General features: G+C 32.1%; 2 protein-coding genes across 2 annotated transcripts in view; both read right to left on the bottom strand.

Annotated features, from left to right (window-relative positions):
• LOC127721850 (uncharacterized) overlaps positions 1 to 5,811 on the bottom strand; it is a 31,785-nt gene extending 25,974 nt beyond the window's left edge. Inside the window, exons 1-3 of the mRNA XM_052228655.1 lie at positions 5,703 to 5,811; positions 3,228 to 3,304; positions 1,912 to 2,045 (exon numbers count right to left, since the gene is read on the bottom strand). Coding sequence (XP_052084615.1) covers positions 1,912 to 2,045; positions 3,228 to 3,304; positions 5,703 to 5,746 — 255 coding nt within the window. The 5' untranslated portion in view covers positions 5,747 to 5,811. The remainder of the gene's footprint in view (positions 1 to 1,911; positions 2,046 to 3,227; positions 3,305 to 5,702) is intronic.
• A 3,385-nt stretch (positions 5,812 to 9,196) lies between these two features.
• LOC127722443 (uncharacterized) lies at positions 9,197 to 16,186 on the bottom strand. Its single transcript, XM_052229304.1, has 5 exons — positions 16,077 to 16,186; positions 13,886 to 14,007; positions 12,908 to 12,987; positions 10,639 to 10,753; positions 9,197 to 9,378 (listed from the first exon to the last, which is right to left on the bottom strand). Exons 2-5 carry the CDS (start codon positions 13,998 to 14,000, stop codon positions 9,236 to 9,238), a joined length of 453 nt encoding a protein of 150 aa, XP_052085264.1. The 5' UTR covers positions 14,001 to 14,007; positions 16,077 to 16,186; the 3' UTR covers positions 9,197 to 9,235.
• Positions 16,187 to 16,805: the final 619 nt, after the last annotated feature.

The following is a 16,805-nucleotide window of genomic DNA, read 5'->3' as shown; positions in this document are numbered from 1 at the left end:
GCTCCGTCATCGAAATAAACTATATTTTATTGTACATGTTATAAACGTGCTTAGCTGAATATCCATGCTTCTTGGTTGATTGTTTACAAAGGTGACAATCGGTAAACATCGGCTTCAAAACACGACCATTAATTAGCTGCCATATTTTCACAACAACACTGACCGAGTGAAATATTTTTTTGACGATTATAAGAAATGGATGCGTAAAAAATTTATACTAAGTTTATGAAATATGCATGCATTGGTTCAAGAATTAGATTAACATTATTTTTCAACAGTCACTCGTTTCATATGACTTTGAATTAAAAAAAAAATCTACTTGTTTTATTATGAGATCGTTATAGTAATAGAAAGATTGTGTTGCGGTCACCCTTGAAAAATTTATATTCATTTGATTGAAAAAATAACGATTAAAGCTTTCGTATTACAATGATATGAGATCAATTAAAATATATATCGACCAACATACATATAACTACCTCGGACTTTGTCCTCGGTCGATAAAACCTCGTATGGACGCTATACATTGTTCATCGTAATCAGAACCAAATGAAAACATGCAATGTCATATTTTATATAAAACCTATTTAGGGGTGTGCAGAATATATAATACCTTAACATTTAGTTCTTCCATATAATTACTTTATTTGTCGTTTAAGAAATTATTACCATATGAGAGAAAGTTAAATCTTGAAACGTTAAACACATTAACAAAGAAGTGTTATTATCGCCAAAGTGCAATTTAAAGAACAAAATATCTGATGATTATTAGAAAATGTGTGGTTTACGATTGTGACAAAAGCCATGAGATATTTTATATAAAATATCTTTAACCCTGACACATTTTGTATGTGCCTGTCCCAAGTCGAGATCCTTTTATTCAGTGATTGTCCTTGGTTGCTGTTTTTTTATTGTTATTATTGTTTTGTACACATATCAGTCCGTTGGTTTTGGTATATGAACTCATTTTATTTCTCGTCATTTCGTGGCCTATTATACCTTTCAACATGATTTAGATTTTGATAATTTTGGAAAGCCGTACGGTGATCTATAGATGCATACATCTACGTTATTTGGACTGCGGTGGATTATTGTATCACTGACAATACTACCACATTTTAATTTGTATAGAATAGAACAGATTAGAAAATCTTATTAAAAGTTAAGTTTAAGCCGGGTTTTCCTAAAACATTACAAACATTAGATTTAGCTATGTAGAGATTTTTGACGACAATATTAACAATAACAACACATACAATATTAAGACAATTACAACATACACATTAGACAAAAAAAGTAAGGCACATGTATTGCATAAGTAAGAATGTTCAAATATAAAAGCAAAACACAAACAAGCAGCTGCACAGCACTAAACTAGATTATAAGCACATACAAATCAGACGAAATAAATAAAGCAAAACTATTTCTAAAAGCTGCATGGAAAACTCAATTTAAAAATCAAAACATTAAGATCTGCAGGAGCCACATCATAATGAGTTGCCATTCCAGTTGTTGATCATACTTTTAAACAGGTTCAGGTTGGACTATGCACGGATCGCTTCAGGCAGCTCATTCCAGTGTGTAGCTCCAGCATACCTTAATGAATGAAGTGCAAAATGTGTATATTTATCTTGAAAAAAGATGACTTATTGCGATATCTGTTTTTTGTCGACGATTGCAAATAGTTTACATAAATATATGCATGCTTATAACAGGATGAGTGCGACTCTTTAAACAATGTCGAACAGGAAAATTGAGGTTTTTGGGATACGTGTATGAAAACGAACACGTTTCCAGAACAAAAAGACAAATTGGCTGTATACGAATTCTTGCACATTTTCTCCATGTTCCTTTATATTCTTTTTTAATAAAAAAAAAAATAAAATTAAGATAGTCTTAGAATATACGTACCACTCGAACTTTATCTTTATTATTTGCTCGGATGGTTAGTTTTCTTGACTCCTTATTTGTAATGACCAAAGTTGACTTTAGATCAAAGTAACATGTAGGTCCACAAGTTCCACACATCAATTCTATTACAATATCTGAATGAAGAAGACATTTCATCATTTTCATCATCATCTGTTTCATTTATTTTCTTGAGTAAAATATATCATTGTTTTGTTCTCCGAAAAACCATACAATGTGAACAATATATCTGTCTGTCTTACATTTTTTATTAAATCATACTACCAATACAAGAAATGCACATCAGTAAGTGATACTGATGAGCGTAATTAAACATTTGAGACAATTCATGTAATGTAAGGTATTGATTTCAACGTGTCGACATGTGATTCTAGCGTGGAACACAAAACAACAAAGCAAAACGTTACAACTAAAATATAAAAACTACTGTTATTTTCTTCTTAAATAAGCAATACGACAGGTTCCTAATGTGTAACAGGATCTGTTTACCCTGTCGTAGTCCCCGTTATCAAACAAAAATTTTGTTGGGGTTCGTGTTGGTCAGTCCTTAGTTTTCTATATAGTGTGTTGTAAACTTTTCTTCAAGTCAGTTATTTGGTTGCTTTTCGGTAATTCGCCATAGTGTGGTCTGTTTGCCTTCGGCTTATGAGTTTGAAGTAAGTTCCGCCTCTCTTATATTTTAATATCGTATGGATAAGAGCAAGAACACATGAAATTAGCGAAAACAAGTTTAAAAACCACATCTTTTTATATCTAATTAAAAACTAAAGAAAATTTTCTGAAAAAAAAATAAACGCCAAAATATTGGGGAAAAAAGGGGGTCCATGCACAAGCGCCTGTGCTCTACTAAGGCTACACTGACGCCTAAATAAAAATAATCAATCAATCATTCGTGTTTAACTAGGGATTTACTTATATCGATAAAGAAAAAATAAGCTACCAGCTGATTGGTCCTCTCAACAAAGTTATGTTAATAGGTATATAAACATGTATATGCGTTTGGTAGTTCAAATGAAAGCGTTATTAACATATAGTCATGTTAAATCATAACACATATACATTTATAAATTGACAACTAATAGTTGGAACATGGTCTCTTGCTTAAAACGACATCGTAACTAAAACCCGGATGAAGAAACAAAAAGGGGGGGGGGGGGCAAATCTAGTACAAGACGTTATCAATTAGGTGCAAGGAGAGTTACCTCCCATTGTTCGCCATGTATTATCGAATTGCAGGATCATATAGATTACATTAATTTTATAGTGGTTTTTTTTACCAAAGTTTAATATAAACTCACCGTTTCCTTTGTAACTATCAGTATTAATTAATGACAGCGCATGTTCTATTGTCTTCAAAGGGGATCCTTTACTCGTTCTGTGTAAATTAAATCAAATACATATTTCAAACAGATAAAAGAAGACTCTTTTTTGACAAAACAAACGCAAAATACTGAAAAGGCGCAACAAACGAGCTGCACGATTTGCTATACATGTAGCTGTCATCTCAGATAATATTTCAATTTTAGTGCTGAACAATCCAGTGAATACATGCATTTTGTTGGTTGGCGAAAAATATATGTATACTTGTGTTAGACAAAAAGTTGGGTAGTTAAGATGTGTGTTGGGAATTACAAAGGTTTTACAAAGTCTATCCGAATCATTTTGTAAAAAGAATTCCGCTCAAACTGGTGCTAGGGGCCGTCTTAAACTTGCAGTGAGATAGAGTTTTTATTATTTTTTTTGGGTGTTTTTGTTATGCATGTTTTGATTTTGTGTCATGGATGAATACCACATATTCTTTGTATTTCTTTTATAAATTATAATTCTATTTCTGAATGAAAATTTTAAGTAGACAATGTAGGGAAATGTTCTTGACCTTAACGGTGCTTATCCAAAAATGTCTATAAAACATGTTAGAAAAGGCCTACATATTAAGAATAGATCAGGTTGCATCTAGATAAGTTTAAAGATTAACAATCTTATTTAATTAGATTGTGTGACACGATTACTTTTCCGGATGCAAGAAGCAGGAATATTTAAAAAATCTTTTCGTTTCAGAAAAATATGTGCGGGCGGGTCCTTCGAACAAGGAATTAAATTGGCTAATTAATGTACTTTAAAGATGGTTCAGTCACTGGACGTAAAACAACCAACAATCAATCTATTAAAGTTGTTCGGTATTTCAACAAAGTTTTATATCCGGAAAATTCAAGTTGAAGACATCTCTATTACCGTATTTAAACGCATGATCATATATAGATGTACCTGGATTTAAATATGTTATGCCGGACGCGTGTTTCGTCTACAAAAGACTCATCAGTGACGCTTGAATAAAAAAATTAAAAAGGCCAAATAAATAGAAAAATTTGAAGAGAATTGAGGAACCAAAATTCCGAAATGTTTTACCAAGTCACTGCTTAGGTAATATATACCTAGGGTAGAAAGTCATTGGTATTTCCTAAAATTCAATGTTTTGTAAACAGTAGATTTATAAATATGATCATATCTATTCAATGATAATTCATTTCAACACAGAAGTGCTGACTATATTGGGAAGTGTCGTCTTTTCCGAAATGTAACTGTCTAACTGTTTATTCAAAATACACACTCAGACGCAGATTTCCTGCGTAACAGGAGCGACAAATACACATAAATTTACAAATAACATAGAAGCGAAATGAGTAGAATACATAAAATAAAACAGTATAAATATATTTTTTTTACAAAACTAAATGTATACTACATCTATTGACCAGATGACAAAAAGTCCGTGCAATCTGTAAAGTTTAAATAACCACGTGATCACATGAACACAATAAAATTATAATGGATAGTTACAAAAAGTGTATCATATATAAATATATTCATATGTGATGATTTACAGAGAAAGCAGTAGTTTTTCAACCTTTTGAATGAAAATAGAAAGGTTAGTTAATACATTTAAGTTGCAATATTTCAACATTCCATAAAGTTTGTTGATATTTGGTTTGATTCTGTAGTAATTAGGAATATATGCATTTCTTACTTCAATAACATCATCATTGTTACAAAGCGCTATGTAATGATATTCATCTCCAAGACCAGTCTTACAAAGCTTACATTTTCTTTCAATTTCTGGAATTCTATTCCATCTCCCCGTTTCGATTGGAAATTTGATGTTGCAAGTGCGAAGTTTGCAAATATAAAGTCTACTTAATTTTCTAAGTCTAATTAGATAGGGTTCCATACAGAAGTCAATCTTAAATTTTGAATAGAACTTCCCCCTTGATGAGTTATCGATATCCGAAAACCATTTTTGTATGAACTGGTCATGGAGTCTTTGTTTAACGTAAATTTTTAAAAAATTCAAATTAACGTGTCCTTGTACATGCCAGATTTCACTGTTACCAGTTTCATCAAAAACAGATTTTACATAATTAATCCACTTAAAAGAATTATTTCCATTTTCAAATAAATTAAACATAAACTTGTAGAGTTTTCCAGACAGTTTATCATCATTTGTTACAAGTTTGTACCAGAAATAAATCATTTTCATCTTGCTACTAATTTCGATAGGAAATCGGCCAAGTTCACCATAGACCATGAAATTTGCGGTCAATGACCTAACCCCCAGAATTTCTTTCAAATACAAACTTCAATGTCCTTATAGGCAAAATTTAACAACAGCATGTACAATATAATTATAATAAATATATAATTGCAGTCGAGGAACAAAAATACATATAAAATGCGACTGCGTAGTTTCATATTGAATTTAGAAATTTTTTTCTTACCCTTTATTTTTATCCGAACCACACGGACTAACATATATGTCCATTGATTTTGCTCTCCTCCAATATCGCCATCCCGAGAACTCGGCGGAACTCGCAATTATCAAAGACATAAAAATTATCGAGAGATACATTATTTCTTTATGCTGAATTATGTTTGTTTTCGAAAACCATCAAGTATATTTATATATTTATATATAAGCATGTAATGCAGTATGGTTTTATCATTTGACGGGGAGGAGCGATACGATATGTATAATATCCGCAGGTATTTTCAAAAATATAGCCTTCAAACATATATAAGTACTTTGTATTTGATAATAAGATGGTATCTATTGCTGGAGAACGTAATCAAAGTTAAATTGCTTTATTTTGAAATTTTACCGTATGTCATCTGCTGGTCAAGTTTCTATATAACTCCTCGAGCTCTGTACTCTTATCTATACATACCATATTTATTTTCATTATATAACTGAACTATAGTTATTGAATGAAATTGACTATTTTCGTTTGTATGCAGGTGTTACACTGCGTAAATCAAAAGTTGAGTTTATGACAATTTATGAAAATTTTTGCAAATTCCTAATTATGAATAATCATGATGATCTAAGGCAGAAAATGAGAAAAAAATACAATTTCGAACATTTTAAATGCTTCAGTAAAATATGTTTGTTTTTTTTTTTATCAAATTTGAGAAGGATAACAATTTTTGAACAATTTGTATTTGTAGAAACTAACAGAATCCATGTAAAGTGGCCTGAACACAGTTAAGGGGCATTTCAGCAATTATTTGTTGTTTAATTATTTTGTGTTGTTTTTCTTTTTTAAGTTGGTTTATATGTTTGTACGTTCGTTAAGTTTTTGAATTTTTTCCCCTGTTTTGTTTTCGGCCGTCATTCGCTTTTCTGAAAACCCCATCCAGACCCTCATACATTCCTGCATATACTCGTGGACGTTTGATCTGGAACGTCATATTTATGTTGAATGATATCGTGTGGTATATCGTCAATGGGAGAGTGATACAACTATCCCCGTTTAATCCCTATCAGTTGAACAGCAAAAATGTGCATATTTCTGTGGCGGAGTGTTCAACTGTTGTCTCATTGGCATTCATACCACATCTTCTTATTCTTCTATAAAAGAATGTATCATATGAATCAGTACGTATAAAAGTCCTTTACTCTAGACTATAGTGGACAAATTCCTCGATCAAATTACAGTAGAAAAATCAATTAGTCATTAATAAGATGTGGAAATCAGATTATCCAAATAACCAAAGTGCCTGAGATAATCCCAGTGTGTGGTATAATTGACTTTTTTTCCAGTCTTTAGTTATCTAGTATGAAGTGTTTTGTGAACTTAATAATCTTTATCGTTGTTTCTTGTTTTTTGCAATGACGTTGCCAGTTATTCTCAGCTTTAAAGTTTTGAATGTTCCCTTGGTACCTCCGTTACCAATAGAAAACATACGAGTACTAAGTAAAAGTGTATCCTGATTGTCTGTTTAGTTGTTTATTCTCTATCAACACTGGTGTTGCCAATTTATTTTTGCGATATTTACTGCTACAATTTTTGCAATAATAACAACAGCGAAAACAAATTCTTAATTTACAGTTTGAAGCTCATATATATCTTGTTCTATATATCATTCTATGGAAATTATTTTATTTCTTGATGCCATTCATATGCTGTGGTCATGTTTTATCAAGAACGACAATGGCAGTTACTTAAAAAAAAAACTGTAAAAAATCGAGTACCTCTCAAACAAACTTCATCCTACCGAGTGAAAACAAATATCGAATGTTTAGTTTTCAATGACACCAATAAAAACCGGCCGCCACGATATTGCTTATAGTGTCGAAAGTGGCGTTAAACGCCAAAAATCAATCAATCAATCATTATTTGATGACCTCGCTAGTGCCAAACCCATTTATTTATAGTTCCCATGGCTTCTATACTATCCGATGAAAATAGCAACAAATGCTTTGTGCCTTTGCTTATGTTGTTTTGTAATCATTCATGTCTGGGTCTTAATCTAAAGGCAGCAAATACCAAAGTCTCTAGTGTGTCAGCCACGAGACCACCGAGCGTTTATTTTTTTCAAAATGAAGCAAATTACATAACCTTGATGAGGAATTAAATAAAAAAGATATAAATAGCACAACCGTCTAAGGCCAACTTTATCAGAGGGGTTGGAAACTAAGGTGTAATACTACATTTTGTATTTCATAAGTTACAGACTAGAGGCAGCAAGCACCATTTAATTAAGTCACGACAATACCAATGCATCGGTCACTGGACAGATGCTACACTAAAGGACTCAAGTCCACAGAAAGTGGTAAAGGTAACGACCTTGTGATACTTATATACACGTATGAATCAGTATACATGCACATTGGCCAATCAAAAGGAGGGTGTCTCTTTTTGTTTGTTGTTAGTTTGTTAGTTTTTGGGGTTTTTTTTTTTTGGTTTTTTTTTATTATTATTATGTAAATAGGCTATGTCACAGATTTTGATAAAAAAAATGCATTCAACATTGGCTCTTTGAACTATAAATGAAAATCGACAAATCGAATCTCCTTTATTTTCTGAAATATTATAAAATGAGTTAACTCAATTCAAATAGGTGTACCTTCGTGCTGAAAGAACATAAAATCGTCGAAAAGTGTTCTTGAATTGACTTACAATCCTTAAATCTTTAATTACAAATCCATAGGTTTTCTTTAAAAATTGTTATGTTGTTGATACATATATATGATCTGTATGACTGATATAAAATATTCATAGGATTACATTGCAGCTGAGGAAAATCGGTTCAGATTTACTTTTTATACATTTCCAAGTATACATTTCAAATTGATAAAAATAAATGTAGCAAGACAAATCCAGTTGTTCTATCTTTACAAAAATATGGAAATGTGGTATAATTGTCAATGAACCAACTATCATCCAGAGGCAATTGGCGTAGATTTTTATAATTACATGTACTAATATATGTTATTTGATACGGTTTTCAACAATTAGCCAATTAACTCCATACACATACGGTCATGGAAATTCATAGCCGATGTACGACAAAATATCAAACAAATCAACGACCAGCTGATTATTTTAAGAACAATGAAAGAAATCCAAACATAAGTCAAGCCTGAGAGTCAAGCCCACAAACATTCCCAACACTGTCAGTCTCTATCCCCACTGATCCCAAGTCCACCCTTATTTTTTATATATATATATATATATAGAGAGAGAGAGAGAGAGAGAGAGAGAGAGAGAGAGAGAGAGAGATTTAAGTTTGAAATGCACTAGAAAACCTTTAATTAAGTACATTTTTCTACAACCGGTTTCACAACTTTGGGATGATAATGGATAACGTTACTATTGACTTCATTTATATTATCATCCATTAATGTATTTTTAAAAAGTATTTTTAGTGCCTTCCGAACCTTTTTTTGTGTGGATGCAGATTTGATATATAAACTAACAGTAACAACATATTATTATTCAATTTTAATCGTGATGTCAACAAATATATTTTAACCTGCTGGCTTAGCTGAAGCCTGGTAACTTTTAACTTTTTTCTCCATTCTCTTAAGTTTTCTTGCTTTATTACATTCAACCAGAAGCTCACAAGAATTTACTCTGTAATAAATGTCGTGTGTCTCACGCTGAAGTTTCCCTACAAAATAGATACGTATACAGTTATACATGTATTTAGCAAAGCTTTCGATGACAAAGCCATCGCGAACGAAGTATGCTTATACTGTTACAGCGTACAGTATACCAAATTACCATCATATGCATGGGTCAGCCTTAAATGATGTACTGTACCTGTCTTTTTTTCCTGAAGTTATATATTAAGCAGGTATACGGATAACCTCTTCTATTTTTTTTTTTTTTTTTTTTGGTTTCCATAAAAGTCGATATATCGGTTAAAACTACAGGACTCAGTTAGCAGGGCCGTAACTAGGCCTCGGAAACAGACGAGTGAGGGGTTTTGCGGTCCGCCGACTGAGGCTCCCAAGTAATGGTAGGGACCAGGGCAAAGCCCACGACCGAAAATTGTAATATTAGGGTTCGAAATATATCTTGTTACATATATTTGTGTATCATGTTTACCGTTTTTGTTTCATATTTGCCGTAGGAAGAACTGCATTAGGCTATCAGAGCCGGCTGACAGATACTTGCCTTAAACTTTGTACAATCAAACATGTATCCATTTACAGAAGGGTACATGTTTGATTATAGAAAAAGCGGGACAAGTGTGTGTGGTCATGTAACGCTTCATTAAAAATAACATACATTTTCAATAACAGTTTAATAAAGCCCTAAGAGCGTAACATAGTCACTGTCTGTGAATGCTAATTCGACCTTTCTTGTGCCACTAAAATTCCATCGTTTGACTTCTTTCTTGAAATTGAATAATTAATTTATTTTGCTAATTTTATAAATGCATAACCCTCCAATCAATAATGATACAAATTTGATAAAGAGCCACCTTTATCATGTTTAATTGTGCGACCGTCTTTTTGCGCAAGCCCGACGTACTCCCACAATACTCCATTAAAATTCATAGTATCAATGAATCAAATTGTCAGTCTGCTAAAGGTCTTGTCCTGTTCATTTTACATTCGAATAGAATGATCACATAACCTGCTTATATAGCTGAAATAAAGCCCGCTTGACGTTAACCAAAACAAATCCTCCATCCATCCGAAAAATACATGTTTTGTTTTCGAATAGCAGCCAAGTTTGTAGTAAAACATTTGAAAACGCCTCAAATCTTCAGTCTCGAGTCTCGTTTAGACGTATGGCAGATGACTTATAATTGTGAATATGACCAGCACCACAAAACATTTCAAATTCTAAAATATTATATATCTTTGTCAAAAAACAAAATAAATGCGTTTTTCATTATTTACTTTAAGGTTATACCTACCCGATATCAGATAACATTTGTCAACTTCAAGACTTATCCCACAATGCATCTGAATAACAGGTGACAATAAAACGACTTGTTGACGATGAATACCATTTATATCTTTCACGTTGCTCTGAAAGTCAGAAACAAAAACTTTAATGAGGAAAATGACACTCTTTAAATGTGAGCGTCCGACGCGCTTTTCTAATTTACATTCATCAGGAACCCTAACACACAGAAATTTGAAAGCCGAAGGTATATAAACACTCCATTAAGTGAAGATGATATAACCAAAAAGAAACTGAAATTAATGGCCAAATCCATTTAAGAAAACTTTGCCGAAGGACTTCGAACCTAGTAAGTTTCTTAAATAATTTATATCATTTATCAACGGCTAGTTTCCAGAATTGTAAACTTGTAATAAATCTTGTGAGTACCGAAGCACTGACCTTTGGGTGGTTGATCATCCTATTTGATATATTGTTTTTAAAAGAAACAGATATATGGATATTTTTTTTTCTTCAAATATCAGTCCTTTTAAAATTGAACCTGTCATTCTAAATATCGCTTCTGTACTTCGTGTGAAAAAAAAAAGATGTGAGGTATGCATTTGTGTACATGTGTAAATCAACGAGACAAGAACTCTGATACTTGCGGGTCTGGGTGGGGTTTACATAATAGAGAATAATGGGAAATAAGTGCAGAATAAAGTGCACAAAACAATTCAGAAAAGAAAAAAGCCCAAACAAATAAAGAATATAGAATAATTATAGGTGCAAAAATATCTCGGTGTGTTCCGTGTTGTATTCGTTTTGCACGATTCAGTGTGATTGTCGGGCTAAATCATTACATTACAAAGTCATGTTTGATTTCTTTGCCAGATGTAGTTGATTGATGTTACGCCATGGTTTTGTTTTTCAATTCACAGTTGTTGATTGCTCATCAGTTTGCAAAAATTCCACTCAAACCGGTGCTAGTGTCCGTTTTAAACTTGCAGTTGATGAAAGCCTCATTGTGACTTTGAGATGAAGAACAGCAACAGAAGCGCTGATTCTTTGGTTTTTGGTTTTTGTGTTTTATGCTGTACATATACTGATTTTGTGTCATGGATGGACACCCCGTATCCTTCTTTTACTATTAGAATTGAGAATAATTGGCAAAACAAATAAAGAATAGAGAAAAATTATCTAAGAAATAAAAGAATAAAGAAATGAGGGACCCCCATCCAGACCCTCATACATTACACACTATAAAAATTCCATGCATTTTCTCGAAAAAGCCCTTTTAAGTTTTATATAGAAATAGAACGAAATGTACAAAAATGGACAAACACTATGTGCATTTAGCTCTTCAACTGTTTCAGTTCTTACAAAATGTATATACCCTTGGCTTTCAAGTTTTCGGTTTTAAGGATACCTGTGCTGGTCGACTATCAGTCCCCAAGGGTATCAAGCTCAATAGTCAATAATTCTGTACTGACATGATTTATAACAAACCTTTCTAAAATGTTACGTTTATACATCTTGAAATTATAAAGAAACTAAGGTTTTAACTCCCTCAGGCAAAGTTGACCTTAGATGGATTTGGCTATTTTTAGGCCCTTTTTTTGGTAATATAGCTCTTCAACTGTTTCGGTTCTTATACATCCTTCAAGTATTCGGCTTTGAGCGTTTCTGATGAAAGTAAATCCAGAAAAGCGCTTCCAACGCATGAAATTTTTAACGTATTGTTTTCATTTTTTTAATAGGTCGTAAAGAATTCGACAACGTCATGCAAAATAATTTTGAAAAAACGACGAAAAGACAAACAAGATACTTATAAAACACAGAAAACTAAAAACTAAGCAACACGAACCTTACGAAAATCTGGTGTTGCGAATGGGAAAACAGATCCTGCTTTCACATGGCATCCGTCATGTTGCCCGATCATGCGAAGAACACATTTGGTTATTATTCGCATTCACTAATGTCGCAATCGATTAAAAGAAAACACGTGGCTATGATAATTCGAACACATCCGTAGTCACATATGTTCTATATATATTACATTGAGGTGCGATACATTTGTAATACAGAGATATAAAGGTATAGTTTGTTGAATTTATATTGCTTGTTATAAGAATTTTTATTAACATATCTATCACGTGACATGGTAGGTTCCGTGAGACAATAAAAAAAATCAGAACTATAATCGAAGTCAATGCGAAACTCGATGTTTTAACAATTAAAATGAAATAAATTACTTATAATGCTTTCGTATTGAAAATTCAAACGATTGAAATACTCACTTTATAATCTTTTTCGATATCAAAATCAATATTCAATCCTGTAAACCATTCAGCAGAGCTCAGAACTTTTCCTTTGATTACTATTTAAATAGAAATAAAGAAAATAAAGGAACAGTAACTGCAAGTGCTCTTAACCCGGCATTTTGTGTCGTTTGTTTTTTTTTGTCTTTTTGTTAATTGACTTTTGTGCTTCGTGCCGACCTGATGAGTCAAGCCATTTCAAACTGATACGTTTTGGGTGTGTTTGGCTTTTCAGCATTTTGGTCCCAATCGTATCTAACAAACGTTCTACAAGTTGGAAAAAAGAGTTATCTCCCCATTCAGAATATTGTGTAGACTTTACACTTTCTTCAACTTTATCAATACATATGGACCGTATGGAGAGTATGTAGGTCTTATGACATAGTTTAAATATCACTTGTTAGTTCGATAAACTGAGACATTGTAGCTATCAATCAATTCTAACGTCCATCGGAATAACTTTTGAAACGACAATTTCTGCTCTTAATTTCCTTGTTTGAGTTATGGAAAATTTGTAACTTTTAATCAATTTGATAAAGAAAGCACATATTATTAATTGGTATAGTTAAATATGAGCAGTTAGGGCATATGGTATGAATACATTCAAGAATGGGAAGTTGACAATACAGAAAATTAAATCTTCAAGGTTGTCTTATTTTGCAGGTTTTTATTGTTACTAACCATCAACATCAATTTGAAAATAGTTTTTTTTTTAAAGATATATGGAAACCATTTTCGTCTCAATAGTATTCTTAATTTCAAGTTCTCCAGAATATATGAAATGTAGGTACTCAATGGGAAAAAACGGTGATCAAATGAAAAGGAGAAATCATCAATACGAATGAATTTGAAAATAAATCACGACGAATAACGAAACACAACACAGTCAGCAAACCCAAGATTGTATGTTAATTGCGAGTAAAAATCAGGTAAATATTATCATGTAGGCCTACTTACAGAATGAGTCGTTGTCTTTAAGTACTGATTTCAATGATGTTTTTGTACAGTCGCATGCTTCTGATACTACTATAGTACTGATGATAACTAAGACGAACACTGATAACTTGTACATTTTCCTTCTACAAATAAATAGAACAACTATAATTAACTATAATGTGACTTCCATTTATATATTTTAATGAAATTATTATATATATATACATATTTTGATATTTACAAAAGAAAGTTGGAGTAAATACGGACAACACAATGCCAAGAAGAATCAAAGTACTGAAGTACTGAACATCGGATGACTGCAAGTTCTTGTCTCAGAAAAAAAATCACATCTCTATACCTGAAAGTGAGGTTAAGGTACATAGAATAGATATACTTTTTTCTGAGACAAGATCGTGCGTGGATGATGAATAAATGACAGGGAATTCAACCACACCGTAATAACTATTATATTGTAGTGATACAAATCAGTATACTCTGGTTTGTTGTTATATATTACGTTAATATTTGTGTATAACAGTTACATGTTACATGTATATATAATTTTCATCCATTTGTATATCATTTTCTACTATTCTTATAATAGTGCGGTGCAAGTGCATGGTGGACACTCTTCTGTAATAATTCGATTTTTCTAATAGATTGGACTTGAGTAGGCATTCATATTTTCCCGCAAAACGTTCTTGAGATATTCTTCCGCATTCGTTAACACAAATTTTCGGTATTCTTGATTTGTTATTGATATATATATATATTTCTCACGATAAAACATTTTCATATCAATTATCTATGTTCTTAAAAATTATTTTCATGAATATTTATTGATGAAATTGATATATAACAAGCTATAAGGAATGTTATTTTGCGTTCGGTTATCAGTCAAAAACGAAAGTTGCGTGGGTAGAAATGTCTGTGGCAACAATACATCGGAATGCCCTCACGGTCATCCGATGTAAAAATGACAAACGCACAATAAGAATTCACAAATCACTAAACAGAAAACAAAAGACGAGCACCATGAACCCCGTATATAATCGAATGTAAACTCTGGTTCCTAAAAAGGGTAGATAGTTCAAGCTCCACTCGTTGTGCCCGTCCTGCGTCTTTTTGCTCACTTCAAGTAAAAACCCGATTATGATAAGTCACATTCAGTGATGTCATCAATGAGAAAACGACTGGTGGTTTTTCAGGTTTCCGAAATCATGTAAATCATTTTTTCTGATTTTTATTTGTCATTTGTGCAAACATTTATGAAAATAAAATATTGTTTAAACTGAAAAAAAAAGCTCCAACGAAAACATTTTTAACTTTAGAGTACAGAAGACGAGAAAAACATCAACTATGATTATCCAGTAACAAGGTTTTAAAAGATATGGGAACACTGAAATTCGAAATAAAAAAACAATTATACCTAAATCATGTAACTATGTTCTATAACCTATGGGCACTCTGAAATTAGAAATTAACAAGAAGGTTTCCTTTGTATGATAATAATGGCGGACAAGGTACTATCATGTCACGTTCATGTACTACAAGTCTTGTTACACTATTAAGATGCACAAGTTAATACATTTATCATAGAATTGTGAGGTATACATATGTTAAGTAAAATAATGGTGCTCGCCATCAGTTGACGAAAACAGTTGTAATCCTGATATAAATTCAACTTTTAGTTCAGTTTCAACTTTGTAAGTCAGAGAAAAACAAATTGGATGCCTAGTATTTTATCGTGTTGCATTCAAGCATTTAAATCAAGTTTTGCTTATAACGAACCCGATCGAATGTCACCCGTCTTTTACCCTTTATATACCTGAAAATATATGCGCGAATATGTAGATTAAACGGGAGCATGCAAAGCATTCTAGTGGACATTGCAGCGTCGATATTAAAGCCCATTAATTTTGAGCGCAGTATTAATCCATTAATCTGTATTTTCTGAAGCCAATTTCAGCAAAAACTAATACCTTCAAGCAAAAATTAATGTTGGTTTCTTTTTTTTAAATAGAGAGAATAATCAAAAACCGTAAGTCGGAAAAAAACGGACAACACCATGACCAAACAGAAAACCGACGAAAAGACAAGCAACAGTCCAAAAATCTAAATAGTTGTTTATATATATATTTTGTTGAATATGGGAAATGATAAAACTAATACATGTGTTAAAAATAACATTAAATTCAGACAAGATACTCACGTTTTGTCCTTAATTCTTTGTGAGGTGACGGTTATTCTGTCCGTGCCCTAACGCGTCAACTTATAAATGGTGCAGCTATTATGATGAGTATTGACAAAGATACACCTACACAAATGAATATAAAGCAATATTACATCAACACTTCAAATACAGATGTTATATATTTGCATTGATAAATCTGCTTACAATTTAAATATTCATCTGATAAACTAAAAAGGTATCAAATTTAAATGACGTGACTATAATAAGGAATATAATAAATGTACCAAACTTAAAACATTCAATAGTTAAAATCAATGCACCACGAATCTGTCTAACTTTGTTTGGCCAAATGATGATGACTGTGAGACTTTTTATCAGTTTGATCTATCGTAACTTATGAAAATACCAAAATCAAAGATCTATACTTGAATTATAGATTGACTTTTTATACAATTAATTTTATACAGATCGATGGGGACAACAGGCAGATGAGTAATACTAACGAATATAGTGCAAGTAGTTAATAACTTCATATACTATTTGCCAGTGGGTGTGTTGCAAACAACATTAAATCAATTCATTTGAACAACTGTCAAAGTTCTTGATAGAAACCCTTTACAGTTACTTTTATATGCATATGCTCCTAATGCCGACATAGACTTCTCTACATTCCTATATTTGACGGTTGTCACATGTGTGATCATGTGTAGTAGTATCTCCTAACGGTTACAAGGAAGTAATTATTTA

This window comes from Mytilus californianus, unplaced genomic scaffold, assembly GCF_021869535.1.
Source record: "Mytilus californianus isolate M0D057914Y unplaced genomic scaffold, xbMytCali1.0.p SCAF_12, whole genome shotgun sequence".
Taxonomy (NCBI): Eukaryota; Metazoa; Mollusca; class Bivalvia; order Mytilida; family Mytilidae; genus Mytilus; species Mytilus californianus.
This window is presented reverse-complemented; position numbering and strand designations above follow the sequence as displayed.

What these genes read in the sequence shown, in the direction of transcription:
- LOC127722443 (XM_052229304.1), bottom strand. Translation starts at nt 14,000, where the DNA reads ATGTACAAGTTATCAGTGTTCGTCTTAGTTATCATCAGTACTATAGTA. An exon ending in TAAAGACAACGACTCATTCT is followed by an intron (nt 12,988 to 13,885) that starts GTAAGTAGGCCT and finishes CTATTTAAATAG; the next exon opens with TAATCAAAGGAAAAGTTCTG. An exon ending in CAAATGTTATCTGATATCGG is followed by an intron (nt 9,379 to 10,638) that starts GTAGGTATAACC and finishes TCTATTTTGTAG; the next exon opens with GGAAACTTCAGCGTGAGACA.